This window comes from Pteropus alecto, unplaced genomic scaffold, assembly GCF_000325575.1.
Source record: "Pteropus alecto unplaced genomic scaffold, ASM32557v1 scaffold5, whole genome shotgun sequence".
In the NCBI taxonomy this organism is placed as follows: domain Eukaryota; kingdom Metazoa; phylum Chordata; class Mammalia; order Chiroptera; family Pteropodidae; genus Pteropus; species Pteropus alecto.
Window position 1 is genome coordinate 29,805,988 of NW_006441953.1, and position 18,631 is coordinate 29,824,618.

Genomic DNA, 18,631 nt, shown 5'->3' on the forward strand with positions numbered 1-18,631 from the left:
GTAAGAGTAATGGAGCTTTTAAAAAGGAACTTTAAAAAACACTAGTGTCTTCAGAGAAATACAACAAGTTAGTAGCCTTAAAACGGAAGAATGTCGTTTAAGAAATGAGCACTCAGAAAGAAAAAAAAAAAAGTCTTGATAAATTAGACATTAAAAATGTAAATGAAAAACTCAAAGGCTTAGATGATAAAACTGACTCTTCTTCCAGAAGGTAAAGCAATAAAAAAAAAAAAAACCAAAGAGAAGCCATCTGCTGGTCTCCTGGTCACAGCTCGCTGAGGTCACAGTGCTGGAGGGAACAGGCGTGGGAGACGGAGGCAGACGTGCCTTGTTCAGCCCCAGCTCTAAGGTGGAGCCAACAGCCTGACCCGGGCCCTTCTCCCACCTCTACTGATGCGGGCATTCACACGAGGAACCCGTCGGGGCGGGCTGAGGGCCGAGGGGGCGTCGGATGCGGAGTCTAGTAGACAGAGGGTGCCCAGCAAATATTTCCAGCTCTGCAGCCCCAGCCGTGAAGCCCACCATACTCTGGGGACACCATACTGCCGGCCAGGCCAGGGCTTTACCACGGGTTTCTGGTCAGTGGTCAGCAGGACTGAGCTCCATCCTTACAGCTCTGAGGGACCGCCCGGCCCCAAGACGTGACCGCACGACTCTGAGCCGCCTGCGCTCACACCACGGGCTGTCCTTTCTGTCCTCAGCTTCCCGCAAACGGAAGGCCCGAACGTCACCGCTCAGAGCTGAACGTCACCCCTCAGAGGCCCGAACGTCACCGCTCAGAGCCAGACGGCTGCCATCGATGAACCTCGCAACGGGCGGCCAAGCCGTCGACTCGGGAGCGTGCGTGCTATCGGCACTCGCCACCCTGGAAGACGCGACTGTGAGGATGGCCTGTCCTTCAGCGGCCACAGCTGACCAGCGCCTCTCCCTGACGTCCGGATCATGGCGCGCGCGGAGCGGCTCCGTTACTGGGAGGGGCTGGCCCTGTGGCCCGCTCCGAAGCGGAAAGGTGCCTTCCCACCCCTGCTCCTCAAATAAAGCCACAGCAGCGTGTTATCATTGCCACACTCCTCGCCCTGATGCAGGGGCCAAGGCCCCACGGCCCCGCCCTGCGCAACTGTGGGAAATGACCTCTGACGTCAGAAAGATGACATTTTGTGCCTCTCCCTGCCTTCGTCTGTCTCATTTCTCGATTTGACAGAGACCACGGGCGGGAACCGGGTGGCATTTCTCGGGGCCCCTGGACCTCGACAACCGGACACCCCTGGCAGGAGCCACTGACCGATGGCTCTTTGCCAGCTCAGCCGTTTGTGTTCTGAGAAACACACTTCCACTAAAGGTAAAAAATAAATACATAAACGAACAACGCGGCGAAGGACATGGACGGACGGACGGCAGGAACAAAAGCAGCGACTCCAAAATGTGCCGCGATGTATCGGGGCGCACCCTCCCCGCCTCCCGGGAACCCAGCCTCTGCCGAGTGCTGGGGGCACCAGCGGACACCCCAGCAGTGGTGACATGGTGTCAGCTCGCGCATGTCAGCTTCTCACAGGGGTCCCACCTACGGTCCCGCTCCCCGCTCCTGCCCCACCCCGGTCACCACCGCGTCCCTTATTCACGTCCTTAACGGCACAGATCACGGTCTGTCATTTTAACTGCTTTCTGTCCATCTCCTCCAGACGCGTACCCTCCGAGAGCAGGGTGCAGGGAGCAGGGGGCAGGGACCAGGGACCAGGACGGCCTCAGACGCTGCCGCAGCCCAGCGTTCATTCACACAGTGCCAGGGGCGATGTCACCTCCTCAGAAGACCAGCGGCAGGGACGAACAGTGTGAGGCGGGTTACGGGAGGAAAGGGAGTTGACAGTGGGTGGCGCGGTGAGGCCCAAAGGCCGGGGGGAAGGTGGAGCAGAGGGTTCCAGACAGAAGGGCCAGGTGAACAGCATGAGGGGACAGCGGTGGGACCCATCTCACGACCATGACTTAGAAACACGGTGTTGGGTGGAGACGGGCAGCCATCGCCCTAGGGGCTCCGTGCGCTCGGCCAGCGGGGTGGCCGCCGGCCCTGCCTGACACCGTGACCAATAACAGACGAGGCAGAGACACCGACCTTTTCAACCAAGTCTTCAGGAGCCTGTTCCTCAAAGAGCTGAATTTTGTCCTTGAGGCGCTTCTTCAGAAGGTCTATCTTGCTTTTACTCTTGGAGCATGACTTCCTCGCCTTGGACTGCTGCTGGACAGAGAGGAGAGGAAACACCGAAGTGACCGCCAGCACACCCACGTGGCCCCAAGTCTCCCAGAGCCGAGGAGCTTCCGCAGCTCAGAGCCACACGGCTGCCTTCGGCTGGATGGAGGACGGCGCCACCCCTTCTGGAGCCAGCTCAGCTCGCGGCCTGCGGTCTCCACGGTCTCTGGGGGGCTCCTCCCCGCACAAAGAGGAGAGGGCCACTCGGGCAGCAGTCCCCAACCTTTGTGGCACCGAGACCGTGGCGGAACTTGCACCGTGGCGGAGAGCCACGGAAAAGCTTGAAGAAAGAGGGTGGAAGTCTCACTCTTAGAGGTGATGGGGCCTTAGAAACTCATCTGCATAAGTGGTCTGAGCACCCGGGGAGCCATGGACACGGTATGTCAGTCAGAGGTACTGTCCCTGTTTTGCATCCTGGATCCGGAGATCAGCAGAGAGAAAACTGAGGGGTCACCTAGTGGCCAGAAGAAACATGGGGGGTGGGGGAGACCCAAGGGAGAGGTAACGTATTGAGCACAATTAATTCTTTTCTATATATCAGGCCACCTAATTCCCATAACAGTCTCCATTATACCCATTTTACAGATGAGAAAAATAATAAAAACAAATTTTTTTTTTTTTTTTTAATAAAGGGCTCCACATCCAGCTCGCCTGCCCGGTAGCTCGTCCACATTCAGGCTGGCAAGGGCGGGCCTGGGTCCCACCCGCTCAGCCTGGGGACAGAGCTGCTCACTCTGCTGGTGCCGGCACATTCCGCCGCCCTCTGCACCGCCACACTCTCAAGATGCTGCTCGCTGCGGGGGCCAGGCTCGGCCGACAACGGACGCCAGGCGGTCCGCGCCTGCTTCTGAGGGTAGTGAGCGAGCCCGCTTCACGCCCTGTCCCCTCGGGGCAGGGTGCAAGGCTGCATTTCAAAACCAAGCACCTTGGAAGTCAGACACTCGATTCCTGCCAGGATCGGCCCTTGGTGGGCAGAGACACAGTGCACTTTACTTACGCGCAAATATCCTTATTTCTTGTTCCAAAACCTTTCAAAACATTTGGATAACTTGACCCTTACTCTCCAATGACCACCACGCTACATATCCTGCACCCTTCTAAGAAAAAACTTTTTTAATATGAAAGAATGTAAAACCTTCCAAGTTGTTTCTACTTATTGATTTTTATTTAAAAAAAAAAAAAAGTCCGAATTTTGTTTCTTCCTCTAAAGGAAAAGCCGTGGGTTCCCCGTCAGAAAACACCGGCCCAAGCGGCCCTCCCACCCGCTGCTCCCTCAGCCAGTTCACTTTTCCTCTGCTGGTCAGTTTTCTCATCTGTGAAATGGGACATAACCTCTGCCTCCTGGCACTGCTGTGGGCGTCAGGCGAGATGCTCTAAGCCTAGCTTTTAATATGTTTTCACTCTCAGCAGACGATCACCCCGAGTGAAGCGCCAACATCTTGCATACACCTGTGTGTGTCGATTGGTTAGTTCAGCCAACTAACCGATCCCCAGACCTACTATATGCCGGGCATTTTCTAGGTGCTGGGGATGGAGTGGGGAGTGGGTCAGGGGCCGGGCTGGGCTGGGGGCACAGACGAGGAGCACGTTAGGGGACCAGGACATTTCATGCAGCAAGGAATTTTACGAAGACAGGGAACCTGGCCACGCGACGCCGCGCGCCTGGGCCAGGGTCCTGTGCTCAGGGAGGACCTCAGTGCAGCGAAATCTGGGCTGAGATGCGAGAGGACACAGAGGGCTGCTCCGTGATGTTCCGGGAGGAGCGTGGGCTTGGCAGAGGAAAGAGCAAGTTCAAGGCCTGGTCTTGGGTCAGGTTCCCCAGGGGCGGGCTGGAGACAGGGGCTCCGGCTTCCCGAGAGGACCTCGATAAGCATGTAGGGGGTGAGCAAACCGGGAGAGGGCGATGGCTGGGGGTCCCAGGAAAGCTGACGCCCCGACTGGCCCGTGGGGGCTCTGGAGCAAACACCGCCCCCAAGAGCTGTCTGTCCTTGAGGCACATAACAGGTGCTCAGAAAAAGGCAGCTGTCAGTCATCAGTCTACGAGGCCCAGGCGGGAGACCCTGTCTCCTGCCCACATGAGCTGAGGTGAGCGTCTCCCTTGTGCCACTTACAGAAAAGGCCAGGCGCTCGCACCGAGTCGGTGTTCGGTTATTTGGTTCTGATGACAGTCACAGGGCTGTGGCTGAGGGAGCAGAAGGGAGTGACCTTTCAGGCCACGTGGCTCCCATCTGCCCGGGGCGATGCCCAGGAGAAGGGTGTGGCCGCGAACCGTGAGCAGCCCGCACTCCTGGCTGCTGGTGAACCAGGGGTTGAGGGGGCCTGGGCACCAGTGTGTCCACTGCAGACCTCAAGGTTAGGACGAGCTTGGCGGCTCCAGGCGTACAGATGCCAGAGGAGGGGACGGGGCTGAGAGAGATGGGAGGAGCCGGGGGGAGGGGCGGCAGGGCCAGCAGCTGGCAGAGGCCGGGCCAGGGGCCCCCCGCCCGCGACGCCCCGCGTACCTGCAGCTCAGGGGCGGCCGGGGCCTGGTCCACTTTCTGGAACTCCGCTTCGCGCCAAGCCGTGTGCAGCTGCTGCAGCAGGACGCGGGCGCGGATCCGGGGGAGGGCCAAGCTCCTGTCCATCTGCGCGAAGCAGCCGTGGACATCCCGCCTCACCCGGAGCAGCTCCTCCTCAGACAGGGAGAAGGCCGTGGAGCAGAGCCGCCTGGGAGGCAAGAGCCGCGGTGTGGCCATGTGTGCGCGCAGTGTGGCCGCGGCCGATGGCCAGGATGCGACGCACCGTGCCCCGCTCCCCGCGCGTCCCCCGAGGGGCCCGCAGGCGGCTTCCTATCGGTGACTGTTAGCGGTGCTGCGGCCAACTCCTGCCCCTGGGGCCCACGCGATGGACCAAGAGGGCATCGTGCCAGCGGAGAAGGACAAACGGCGCGTGATCGCACGTATGTGCAGAGTCTCGTGGGCACCATAAACGGACACACACAATGGAAACGGGCTCGTGGACACAGAGCCAACCGAGGTGCCGGACGGGGGCGGCTGGAGGGACGGGTGGGAACGGTGAGGGCAAGAAGCAGCTCGCACTGCCGGCTGTGAAAACAGTCACGGGGCTGCAAAGTGCAGCTTTGGGAACAGTCGATAACAGGTGACAACGCCCTCCAGGGCCAGGTGGGGGTGAGACTTATCAGCGATCACGCCGTAAGGTGTACAAATGTCTAATCGCAGTGACCGCGCCTGCAACTAATACGATGTTGTATGGCGACTATAATTTTAACATTAATTTAAAAGTAAACACATAAAGTTATATTTAAAAAAAAAAGAAGAACAGCAACGTGTTCTCCTCCATAGAAAATCGTGGCGGGTGCGGCGGGGGGCGCAGCTGGGGATGGGAACGTCGGAAACGCGGAGCAGCAGTCATGAGCTAAACCGCGCCTGGAAAAACCCGGCGTCTCCGCAGCCGCGCCTGCGTTCCGCAGGTGCTTCTCGGGCGTCTAACGGCTGCCGTGTTTGGTGCAACCTCGTGCGGGCGCCGAGAACGCAGAGCTGAGCGCGCGGGGCCACGAGGCTGTGCGTCAGCGGGCGTAGGGCCCTGGAGGGGACCTCGTCTTACTCTCTAGACAGACACGAAGACAAACGATCGTCCGTTGACCCCGCTTAGCAGTTTACTATACACCGGGCTCCTAACCCCAAGGAGAGACGTCCGGCTCAGCTCAGGTGGGCCGGGAACGGGGGTGGGGGGACCCATGCTGAGTCTTAAAGGATGAGATCGACGGCTGTCATGTAGAGAAAACACACTCCATGCTGACAACTGTGCCGTTATGGGTCGATTTGTGTTCTCCCAAAAAGATACATTCAAGTCCTAACTCGTACTACCCACGGATATGATCTTAGCTGAAAATAAGGTCCTTGCGGATGCAATTAAAACGTCCGTCAGTCGTACTGCAGTAGGGCAGGCCCTTGATCCAATGTGACTGGTATCCTCATAAGAAAAGAGGAAAGGCTCACACAGAGGGACACAGCCATGTGACGAAAGAGGCAGAGGTCGGAGTGATGGGTCTATAAGCCAATCAACACTAACGATTGAGGTGACGCCAGAAGCTAAGTCAAAGGCAAGGAAAAGACCTCCCCGCTCCCCGCAGGGCCTTCACAGGAAGCAGGACCCTGCCCACACCTCGATCACAGACTTCCGGCCCCCAGAACCGTGCGAGGACATTTCTGTTGTTTCAGGCCAGTCCGCAGTACTTCGTTATGACGGCCCCAGGAAACAAACACGTTTGCTCACACGTCGCTAATCCTTCTAGTAAATTCATTTTGAATTTACAGATGAGGACATGGGGACGACCCCTTCCTCTAAGGCCAGGGCCGTGACCCACGACCAGCCACAATTCACTCGCCAGACTCTCAGGACGCAGTTCTGGCCAGTGAGACGTAAGGGGGGGCCCAGCTGGGGACATCTGGTCAGAATCTCCTCCCTGACCCAGGAGACCGCAGTGGAGGGAGAGGCCTCTTCTCTTCCCTCCTGTTTGGGGCAATGTGTGCTTATTTCTTCACTGAGCAAACATTCTCTTTAGACAAACGGACTCGCTTGGCTATTTCTGGCTACGTTCCATCTGCACTGGCTGCATAAAACATGCTTTGTGAAAGCTTTAAAATGCAGAAATGCCTGCAGGATACAACTGGGGAGGGAGGCTGGGCGGGGCCAGGGTGGGCGGGGCCAGGCCCATCACACCCAAATATCAGTGGGAGTGCTCAGCTGGAACTTTCTCCTGGAAGCAGAATAAGACAGCCAGGGCTGACGTGGGCCCTGGCCAGAAACAGTCTAAAGACCCCAAGCCCACGCCACTGACACCCGTCTCTCGGGCTTCTCATCCCATGGGGTCTACAATTATTTTAAAGGCCCTCGGGAAACTGCAGCTGCCCCCTCGCCCCTCCCGAGTGGAGCAGCTTTAAAAGCGACTCTGAAATCAGTGAGTCACAAGTCCTGCCCATCTTCAAACCCGGTTGGCCCTGGGTGGTCTCGTCTTGATCCTCTGCTACATAGGTGCCAAAATAATACGGAACCACAGGAGATAGGCTCTCTGACGTGAAGGAGTTTAAAATGCAAGCAGGTACTTGGCACAATCTCCCTGGCCAGAACTACGTGTCCTGATGAACTCCTAGAGCAGCCCACGCTGCTGGGACTCCAGAAGTTTACACATCTGTGTTTCAACGACTGTGCAAAGCCGTGTTTACGGAAGGCCTGAGAGAGGCTGCAGCCTTTTAGAGTCTCAAACGAGCAAGGCATATGAGCAGACTCACATCGTGTGTGTTGTTGGCTGACTCTCTTCGACCCTGGGAAAAATCATAAAGACTTTTCCGATCGCGAAGCGAGATCTTTTTCTGCGGAACGACTACATCAGTGTCGGCTTTAGTAACGGTCCCGGCCAAACGGATCCAAATGCAGTGGACGAGAACGACCATCTGATAATGGGGAGGTCGAGCCCAATTCAGAGGCTCTGAAGAGTCAAGGCAGGTTGGGACGCGCACAGAGACCTCGGTGGGGCGCGGGCTGAGCTGCGTGATCACTGCTGAAAACGACTCGTGGGACCAGGAAGCGGCATTGAAGGAAGTGATTTTTACGGGCGTGGAGAAGACAGCACCTTGTTTGTTCAAGAAAACGAACATGAATGAAGACCGGGAAATCGACGAGACAGAACCATAAAAGCGAGAGGAGAACGAGCTGAGAGGCCACGTAACAAACCCAAGACAACGTCACTGCAAACTCCTAGGGACCTGCTGTCCCAAGCAGCAAGGTCAGTCCCGGGAACAGCACTGTGCAGGAGGCAGTCACTGCAAGGCAGGAGGGTCACTGCAGAACGATGCTCTGCCATCTGATCCCTCAAAGGGTTCGAGAGGAGCCCAGGCCTTGGTGTAGGGTAGGACCCCTGGTGTCCAGCGAACACAGCAACTGGGTCAGCAGAGAGCGTGGGGGACAGATGGACCTACCAGACACGCCGAGACTCTCTCCCATGTCGGCGAAGCCATTTCCAGGAGATAGGGCTCGAGATTCAGAATTTCAACTGCAACTAAGACTCAGCTTAAACTGGGGAGCGTCTGAACCGAGAACAGAATGCTAACGGAGTGTCGGCGCTGTTCGTCTATTTGCTTAGACGGGGTTTTCTGGGGTGGCTGCTCGGCTGGTTTGTTGAAAGAAAAAGCAGCTCTAGAGAAGACTGACTGGCAGGTCCGTTGGTAAAAGGGAAAAGGCTCCCCCTACCCGCTCGTCAAACATCACTTCTCCCCCGGGGACCGGGCACAGTTCCTACCCATCCGTCCCCAGAGGGCTTCCATTCTCTGGCCGCCCGTGCGATTATTCAAGTGAACAAATCACGTCCTCCCGCGGGAACCAGGGGACACCCCACCCCCTTGCTACTTCAAAGCCTGCCTCCCACAGCCCCTGCTCATTCGATCCGCAGCCCCGAGGGGCCCTGCGTGTCAGGCGCTGTCCTTCTCCCCTGGGTGTGAGTAAATGCGACCATGAAGTCGCCGTCAAAGTCACGTGCGGCGCGTACGGCCACCCCACGCCCGCGGGTGGGTCCCGCCGCCAGCCAAGGCGGCAGAAACACTCACGCGAAGATGCAGCGCTGCCAGCGCCTCAGCTCGGCCTGCTCCTCCGTCGCGGCCTCCAAGTCGTCCTCCTTCAGTCTCTGCCTCACGCTCTGGACGCCCTCCTGGTCCCTGTCCCTCTCCTCGGCCTCCAGCTGCTCGGCCCGGGCGGCCGTCTCCTTGCTGTGCTCCTCCAGGACCTGCTGCAGGAACAGCCAGGGCGCACCGCGCCTGAGCAGCTCCTGGGCCACCGCCGAGTTCTGCAGGCGCCACAGCTCCTCGGCCGCCCGCTGGGACAGCGAGAGGGTCAGGGCCCGGAGGCCGTCCAGCGCGGCCTGGTCCAGGCACTCCTGCAGCTCCTCCAGGGCGGCGATGTGGCCGGCCACCAGGCTCCGCCACTGGCCCAGGTACTGGCTCACATCCTCGGCGGCCCGAAAGGCGTCCCCGAGGGACAGCTGCTCCTTCCGCTGTTCCTTGTGCTGGCGGGAATTCCGGAAAGGACAATGAGGTGGGGGCAAAAGCCTCGGTGAATAAAGCCCTTCAGAAAACACTGGAGATTTGTCAAAGGAGTCACGGAGTGCTGAAGCTTCCCGCCCCCCTCGATGAGCTCACATCTAGAAAACCATCCTCCAGGAAATAACCCAGGATGCAGGGAAAACTTCATTTGCTCCACGTCTCCAACACGCATTCGCCGACAAGGCAAAGTGGAAGAGGCGGGCCCCCCGGAATCCAATCACGCCCCCCCATCCCCTGGCAGGCCGAGTGATGGAAGCGAGCACCTTAACCTCTGTTCCTAAGCTGCGTCTGTTCCTAATCTGCAAAGGGTGGAGGATATAACGGGGTGCACTAATGGGGTGCACCTCACAGGACAGCTGCACACAGAGCGTGCCGACGGACACCTGCTATCATCACTCCTGTGTGCCAGGCACGTCGTGGCCGCACACTGTGACGATCCACGAGGAAAAACCCAAGCGAGCACCTTAACCTCACTGCGTCTGTTCCTAATCTGCGAAGGGCGGAGGATATAACGGGGTGCACTAACGAGGTGCATCTCACAGGGCAGCTGCACACGGAGCATGCCGACGGACACCTGCTATCATCGCTCCTGTGTGCCAGGCACGTCCTGGCCGCACACTGTGACGATCCACGAGGAAAAACCCTGAGCTCCCCGAGAGACGGCTTCTACGAGGTCTGATGGATGAGGTCACAGCTCAGTCGGGTTAAGCTATGGGGAATGAGTATTCCCGGGAGAAGGCACAGCAAGAGCAAAGGTCCGGGGGTGGGAAAAAGCCGGCACGCACGGCCACGTCCCCCACGGTGTCGCGTGCAGCGGCGCACCTGCCGGCCATCTCGGTTCTATTCTGTGAGATCATGGGATGGTCCTCCCTACGATCGTGGCTCCTGGTGACCCGAGAGTGCCACGTCCTTCCTTCTGCACGTGAAAGGGCCTCAGCACTGCAGACACAACCTAGGCCTTTGGGTGGAGCTACGTGCCAGCGCTGCATCAGTCACAAGACCCATCGAGAGCAGCTGCAAGGAATTATGCTCACGGAAGACGGCTGAACTTCCGCGGTCCATCCGTCCTTCAGATCCTAACCTCGCATCGGGCCTGACCATCACAGAAAGGTGGCCTTGGGCCCCGCTGTTTTGATTGTTTAGCTAATGCAGATGGATGAGGTGACGCTCATGATGGAGTAGAGGTCACCGGTCAAGGTGAGAATCATGGCTTTCTGATGGGCCCCAAATGTGATCATTAAAAGCAAAGTTTCTATCACTCGAGTTAAAAAGGTATCCTGTCTCTCCTTCTCTCCTTCCCGAATGGTACCAGCCATCCTCCTAGGTGTCACTCGGTATGTCCCATATGGTCTCTGAATCTGTCCCTTCCCCCGGGGCTCAGGGCACTTTCTCAGCTCTGGGTCCTTGTCAGCTCTCACCTGGCCGAGCGCCCAAGCCTCCCATTGGTTTATACCCCAGGATCCTCCGGCTCTATGTGACAGGCTGCTCATGTGAGCTTCCTATGTCCTAAGTCTGACCACATCCTTCTCCCCCTGAAAACCCCCCAGCGTTCCCCACCATCCTCGGAACAAGGTGACGCCCCAGCCTGGCACTCCATGCCCTCACCCCTGGGCACACCCCCTCCACCCCTGCCCTCGTCCCTCTGTACACTGCAGCTCGTCATGTTCTCAGAGTCCCAGGCACAGTGGGGCACGCTCGCCCGAGTGCCACCTCGCCACCTGCAACGTCCTTCCCAGCCCCCTAGGTCTCAGTGTATGCCGCACCTGCCCCGCAAAGCCTTCCCCGGCAGGACGAGCCGCCTCCTCTCCGCTGGGCTGCAGTGCCCTGCGTATGGTACGAAGTGAGCTCATCACGGTGCGTTTATGCATTTACATGCCGGAGTCTCCTCTCGCGAGGCGGGCAGACATCTGAGCAGGCCAAGGCTCTAAGTCAGACAGGCCAATCCCGTGTCTGCCACTTACCCGATGTCTGACCTCGACCACATTACTCGATGCTGTGATCTGAATGCTCGTGTGCCCGCATCACTCCTAAGTTGAAACCTGATGCCCCGTGTGACCGTGTTCGGAGGTGGGGCCTTCGGGAGGTGCTCGGGTCACGAGGGTAGAGCCCTTATGCATGGGACTCATACTCTTACATAAGAGACCTCGCCAGGCTCCCTCTCCCCTCCCCCCACGTGACGACACACTGAGAAGTCGGCGCCTGCAACCCCGGAGCTGCCTTCATCGGTGCCATGCTGGCTGGCACTCTGACCTTGGGCTTCCAGCCCCTGGAATTACGAGATATAAATTTCTGTTGTTTATACGCCATTTAGTCTCTGGTATTTTGTTACAGCAGCCTGCACTAGGTTAAGACACTAAAACCCTCTAAGCCCAGTGACTTCATTTAAAAAAAAGAGAGAAAACGCAGTAGCACCGCCTCACTGTGAACGAACGTAAGGATCAAAGAAGGGATCTTATGTAACACACAGCACCGCGCTAAGCAGACACTCGGGAAACGCTCGTCACTCGGTCAGGTACCAAGGCTGGCATGGCGAGCCCACCAGGACCCTCTGCCTTCCTGCGACCAGAAAGGGTGTGCAGAGCCCTTCTTGACACAGCATTCCAAAACGTCCGTGTCGATCCACCGCAGCTGGCACGTCGCGATGGCTGCCCAGCCGCCACGTGGATCCCGGCTCTCGGACGGCAGTGCGGGTGGGTGTGTGACGAGGCTGGGCAGAGGATAAAGGCATAAACTCCCCGGGTACCTTTTGCAGCATCTCGCGTCTCCTCCTAGTTATTAATTTCTGGCGGAGCTTTTTCTTTTCCTGCTTTAAGTCGCTGTCCAACTTCTGTTTCACAGAGAAGACTTCCGTCTGAGCCCGCTCCAACAGCACCTCCATCTGACCTTCGTCCAAGTACCCTGCCCTGGGCAGAAAAGATCCCGGGTTACCAGGCGAGCTCGCCAAACTCCCGGCCAGCCCGGCTCTCGCTGTGGCTGACAGTTTATCTCGATATCGGTTTCGCTGGGATCAGACAAGTGTTTACCCTGGAGGAGGAGGAGGATGGGCAGCTGAGACGTGACTGGGATACAGGGAGGGTAAAAGCATCGTGGTCACAGGTGCTCAGAGAAAGCCCAGCCTCAGGAGAGACCTCAGCGCAAGGGCAGGGAGTGGGCGAGCATGTCCGGGACAGAGGAGCACACTGTGGGGCGGACCCTCCCAAGGGGACATGAAGGGGTCGGGGGGAGTCAGGAGTTCCTGGTGACGGGAATGGCATCAGCGATGTATGAGATGTAAACGTGGGGACCACTCTGTGAGGGTTAATTCCACGTGCTGACCTGACTGGACGGGCGCCCGGGTTAGAGGCCGCCGTTTCTGGGTGTGTCTGTGCGGGGGGCTGGGGGTGGGGTGGACAAAGGAGGGGGGTCCGGGTCCGGACGAGAGCAGCGTTTGAATCGGTGGCCTCGTAAGGCAGAGGGCTTCCCCGGTGTAGGACGGCGTCGTCCACCCACTGAGGGTCCAGACAGAACAGGAGGCGAAGGAAGGAGGAGTTCGCCCCTTTTCTATTCTGCCTCACTGAGCGGGGACAGCTCATGTCATCTCCTGCCCTTGGGCTGGGATGCGTGTCATCGGCTCCCCTGGGTCACAGGCCTTGGGACTCAGACTGACTGACTCTGCTGGAGTTTCCGGGTCTCAGCTGTGCAGACGGCAGACTGTGGGACTTCTCAGCCTCCAGAACCGCGTGCGCCAACCCCTCATCCGTACCTTATTCTGTTTTTCTGGAGAACCCTGACTGACACTCTATTGCGACCGCTATTCTGCCTGCACCCCTGGGCTGGGCCCCCTGCTTGGCACAGGGGAGATTCTCCACGGAAACTTCTCGGAGGAAAAATAAGTGAATGAACGAATGGTAGATACATGCTTTAAAAATATAAGTCTGTGCCAGCCTCTGATGATGGAGTCTAAAAATGAGAGGTAAAACCTACTTCCTTGTACAGCCATCGGTCTATCCAAGGCAAGGAGCTGCTCCTTCCGCTGGAGTGAAAATTAATCAGGAATGTCAAGTCAATTGCGGTGACAAATTCATTAGCATCTTCGGTAAGGAGCGTTCGCCCACATAATTTGCACCTTACAGCATCCTCATTAATCAGAGTGTTGCAAAGATCTAATAAAATTACTAGGTGCTAAAACCAATTCACAAAACTACAGATCGTCATAAGAAATCAACTTTAGAGTCATGCCCCTACTCATTTTAGAGCTTCTCGTAGCCTAAAAAGAATAAATTTCATAGTTTGCAATTGAGGGCCTCAAAGTCCTAATGAGAAGGAGCGTGGCAGAGGACAGGGGCTGCCCCACCACGGGGTGGCCCCGCGGCTACTGAGGAAAACCAGTCGGATCCCAAGACAAGCATCCGTGTGTTTACACTTCGTCCCAAAGGGGAATGTGAGAGCCAGGGAAGAGGCCTCTCCGTCACACAGCTCACGTGAGCATCCACCGCCGATTTCTCGATGAAATGTGGGGGACTTGCTTCAAAACGACCCAGGGTGGGGACGCACAGTCACATCGGGATTGGCTGGGAGGCAGCCCCTGTCGGAGGCAAATGATGGGCATGCGGGGTTCACGGTACGGTCGCCTCGGCTGCTGTGCATGGTTTTAGAGCTCTACGATGCAAAGGAGCCTTACGACTAGAGAATTCTTCCTAAGATACATGTAAGGAGGAGCCAGTGCATTCGATGAACGAACAGAAGCCAGTGGTCTTGGGTGAGGATGCTGGGGCGGCTCTTTCGCACCCTGTGGACAGTTGGGGGGGGCGGGGTTACCTCTCGTGCTTCTGGATGAGGAGGGTCAGCTGGGCAGCAGCAGCGCTCAGAAGGCCTTGCACACGGGTCTCTGACGACTGAATGTTCTGGACCAGGTACTCCCTGTGGCCAAACCGTTTACTCAGGTGGTACCTCTTACTAGCCTGGAAATAGTCCATTAGCTCTTCTACATCCTCCTGTTTAAAAAAAAAAAAAAAATCAAGAAAATACGCCCGATTAAGATGTAGAGAAAACATTACATTTCCTTTCCAAAGAAAAGATGCAGGAATAGGTCACACACTCATCTTAATAAGAAACGCAGACTCTGAAAAGTGCCCTGGGCCAGACGGTAAAGTTATCAATCCAACGCCACCGCCCCAGGAGTGAGAACACAAGTTCCCGCAGCCGGCGATCCGCCCTTCACCCCGCGGAGCGCCAGGACACAGCCCCAGGGTCAAGCGGCCACCAGCCCTGACAGCCGGCGCCCACACTCACGGGGCAGACGAGACGGGCAAAGAGCAGCAAGCACTTTTTCCAGTTTACAAAATGAACGAAACCCAGCCCCACGCGAGAGAGGGTCGTAGCGCAGTTCACACGGGCGTCTCCTCCGGCCTGATGCTGGCCCACGGCCCTTCCCGCCCCATCTGCCATGAAGCAGGGAGACAGCGCCGCTGCCCCCGTTCCCCGATGAGGAGACCGAGCCCACGCTGCACAGCTCGGGGATGTCAATGCAGCGACCTCGTTCGGGGGCCTGTGCTCTACCTCACCGGAGGCCACCCAGCTTTACCCCTTCATCCAGCTTTCCCCAGCAGCAAGGTCACGAGACCAGCAGGAAGTAAAACATGGCCTCGTGATGTCACCCCCACTCGCCGGCTGTGCTGTCTTTTATCCGTCTGTGGAAATAGCACTTTCTTCCACAAGATACATTTGACGCCACGGACAGCGTCCTTTCCACGCGAAAGCTATACCGTTGCCAGCTCCCGACGGCTGAGAACCGGCCTGTCCAGCAGTGGAGCCTGAATGGCCGGTCAGATGCGCGGAGCAGTGCGGGGTCCCTGCCAGGTCCTGGCAGCAGAATCAACACACAAGAAACGCCGTGCGACAGCCCCATTCTCCATGGGCCTGGACCCGCGTCAGCGGGTGACCTGGGCGGCCACGTAAGGAACTCGCAGTCGGCACCCTCAAAACGTCCAGTAGCTCCGGTCAAGGTCGTCTGCCATGGCGCAGTGTGGCACGCGCTCTCTCGAACTCGGCCGCCCTGGCTCTGAGAGTCAGTCGTGCCTCTTCACGAGGAGGAGGAGGAGGACCGCAAAATCCGTGACTACCTGAGGGACGCCTCGGGGTCTGAACACCCGGAGGGCGTGACGGAATTTCTACTTTATTGACTCTCGCTGAAGTTTTAGTGGGAAAAACCTAGAGCAAAATGGAGATGCTGCTTTGTTCCCTTCAGGTCCCGGTGCCTCCTGAGCGTGGCTTGTCTTCCCCAAGGCTCACGGTGACCTTCCCCGGACAGCACCCTGCTTCGTCACAGCCCTCACGCACCGAGCCTGTGCCAGGACCAGGAATCTGGCACGTGACTGCACACCAGAGATATTCCCTGTGTGCGTGTGTGTGTGCGCCTGTGCACGTGAAGTGCCTCACGCCGGCCTCGTAAGGAATTCCACAGCAATGGGGACAGTCCCAGATACACTGTTTCCACTGTCATCTAGGAATTTACTGTCTGCACGAACAGCATTCACGCTCAAGCTTATGTGTGAAAACAGACACAAATTTACCCAGGCACCTACATTGTAACCCCCACACACTATATGCAGATATATTTATGTGATTTTAACTGCTTTGTATATTAAGCACATCTTGTGTCCATCACTGGCTTTACAGATCAGCTTAAACCTCCGTCACTCCCCCGTGAGTGTGGGGACTCTTATTAGCCCCGTTTTACAGGTAAGGAAAGCGAGGCTCAGAGAGGTTGGGCGTTTTGCTTAAGCTGACCCAGCTGGTGGGTGGCGGGACAGGAATTCGAGTCCAGGTCGACCTGAGTCCCAGGCTGTGCTTCTGGCCCCCGTTCGTCCTGCCCACCGGACACTCACACGCACAGAAAGGGGCAGAAGGAAGGGGATGTCAGCGCACCCGTCCGCAGCACGAAAGAAGAGACGGGACTTCGCTCTGGGGGAGGAACGTACTGAATCCGTTCCGGAAAATCACTCTCCCTTCACGGTGAGCCCGAAGCCCGATTGCAGGCATTACCTGGATGTTGCAGTAATCCTGCAGAAGCATTTTAGCTGCCTCCGGCTTCAGTTCCCCTTTGAAAATGGCACTTTTTATCTGGGCAAAGAAGATATTGTGCAGTTCGCTTCTCTGGAAAACGGCCAGCTGCCTGCGAGCCCTGGCGAAGTCTTCCTCCTTCTGCAGGGCGAGAGACCTCCTGAGGTGCCCCAGCTCCAGGCCGTGCAGGGCCCGCAGGGAGGCGCTGCACTCGGCTGCAGACTGCGGAGGGAAGGAGCGTGTGAGAGACCAGCGCACATGATGGCACGCGTGCACACAGGCACCAGCACATGCACGAACACAGTGCATACTCACTCATGCACGCAACAGCGCACACTCACGCATGCGCGCAACAGTGCACACTCAGGCATGCACGCAACGCAGTGCATACTCACGCACGCACGCAACACAGTGCATACTCACACATGCACGCAACACAGTGCACACCCATGCATGCAACACAGTGCATGTGCACGCACAGTGCACACTCACGCATGCACGCAACACAGTGCACGTGCACGCACAGTCCACTCACACATGTACGCAACAAAGTATACACCCATGCATGCACACAACAAACACCGTGCACGTGCACGCACTGTGCATACTCACATGCACACAGTGCATGTGCATGCACGGGCACATGCACACAACACAGTGCATACTCACACATGCACACAACACAGTGCATACTCACACATGCACACAACGCAATGCATACTCACACAGGCACACAGCGCAGTGCATACTCACACATGCACGAACACAGTGCACGTGCACGCACTGTGCATACTCAAGCATGCATGCATGCAACACAGTGCACATGCATGCACCAGGACATGCACAAACACAGTGCACACTCACACATGCACGCAACACAGTGCACGTGCACGCATGGGCACATGCACACGACACAGTGCATACCCACATGCACACAGTGCACATGCATACATGGGTACACGCACACATAGGCATGTGAGCACACACTCCACGTGTGTGTGTGCACGCACACGCACTCACACACACACACAATATCGCAAGCTGACAATGATGAGGCTGCTGAGCTCTGGTAAACGTCGTTGCAACCTGCTCTCCTGTTATCCTAACGCTTTCCAGAACAATCTCAGAGCAGAACATTCGCAGAGAAGGAAACCTGCAAACCAAAACTGCCTCAAAGTGGCCTGTAAAGCGGGCACTCTGTGGACCATGCTGGGAGGCTCTCAAGCTTGTTGCCCGCGCTGGAGAGAACCGTGACGTACTGACTGCAGCCCGGAGGGACACACGTGCACACCGACATCACGCCCTCCCTGAGCCACGTGCTCTGTGGACGTGCCCTTTCTGCCTCCCCACGACCCCCATGGGACCGTGAACACTGCTCTATTATGCCATAAACACCGTGCACGTGCACACACTGTGCATACTCACATGCACACAGTGCACGTGCTTGAACGACACCACATTTCTGATGCGCAAGGACCCTTCATTAGACTATGAACTTCTCGAATGCGAAACCGCGTCTCATTTTTCTCTGTACCTTCCCTGCCTAGCGCGATACCTGAGAGATGGTAAGTGACTAACAAATGCTTTCTAAATGAATGCTGGAGGCGCATGGACAGACGCGCAGACGGACAGGTGGCTGGAAGAGTGGTGAGTGGATGAATGGATAGTGGGTGGGTGGTGGATGGATAAATAGATGGATGAGTAGATGGACAAGTGGATGGACAAATGAGTGGATGGACAGACGGACGGATGGATGGATGGATGGATGGATGAATGGATGGATGGGTGGCTGGCTGAGCAGGTAGGTGAATAGATGGGTATTGCATTAAATGAATGGATGGATAATGGATAGGTGGATGGATGGATGGATAATGGATGGATGGAGGGGCGGATGGATGGATAATGGATGGGTGGATGGAGGGACGGATGGAGAGATGGATGGATGGAGGGACGGATGGGTAATGGATGGACGGAGGGATGGATGGATAATGGATGGATGGATGGAGGGACGGATGGAGAGATGGATGGATGGAGGGACGGAAGGATAACGGATGGACGTGAGGATGGATAACGGATGACTCCCCGAGGGGAGCAGCGATGAGTGACCTTCCTTCGGGGCCGCCTCACCCTCTCGCTGACACGTTTCAGCAGCTCCTCTGCCTCCTCCGTCGCCGCCACCTCCCTCTGGTACTGGTTCTCTGTCTTCTTTCTTGTCTCCAGGTCACACTCGGCGGTCAGGGCCACCATCTTCCGA

The 18,631-nt window shown here is 57.2% G+C and overlaps 1 protein-coding gene across 4 annotated transcripts in view; it reads right to left on the bottom strand.

Annotated features, from left to right (window-relative positions):
- The window catches only part of EVC2 (EvC ciliary complex subunit 2), a 67,516-nt gene that overhangs the window by 16,648 nt on the left and 32,237 nt on the right, over window positions 1–18,631 (bottom strand). For all 4 annotated transcript variants that reach the window (XM_025051773.1, XM_025051772.1, XM_025051771.1 and 1 more), the window contains 7 exons: window positions 18,505–18,631; window positions 16,360–16,599; window positions 14,134–14,309; window positions 12,080–12,239; window positions 8,845–9,299; window positions 4,744–4,948; window positions 2,108–2,230 (listed from right to left, as the gene is read on the bottom strand). The exon at window positions 18,505–18,631 is cut by the window's right edge and continues 195 nt beyond it. In XM_025051773.1, coding sequence (XP_024907541.1) covers window positions 2,108–2,230; window positions 4,744–4,948; window positions 8,845–9,299; window positions 12,080–12,239; window positions 14,134–14,309; window positions 16,360–16,599; window positions 18,505–18,631 — 1,486 coding nt within the window. The remainder of the gene's footprint in view (window positions 1–2,107; window positions 2,231–4,743; window positions 4,949–8,844; window positions 9,300–12,079; window positions 12,240–14,133; window positions 14,310–16,359; window positions 16,600–18,504) is intronic.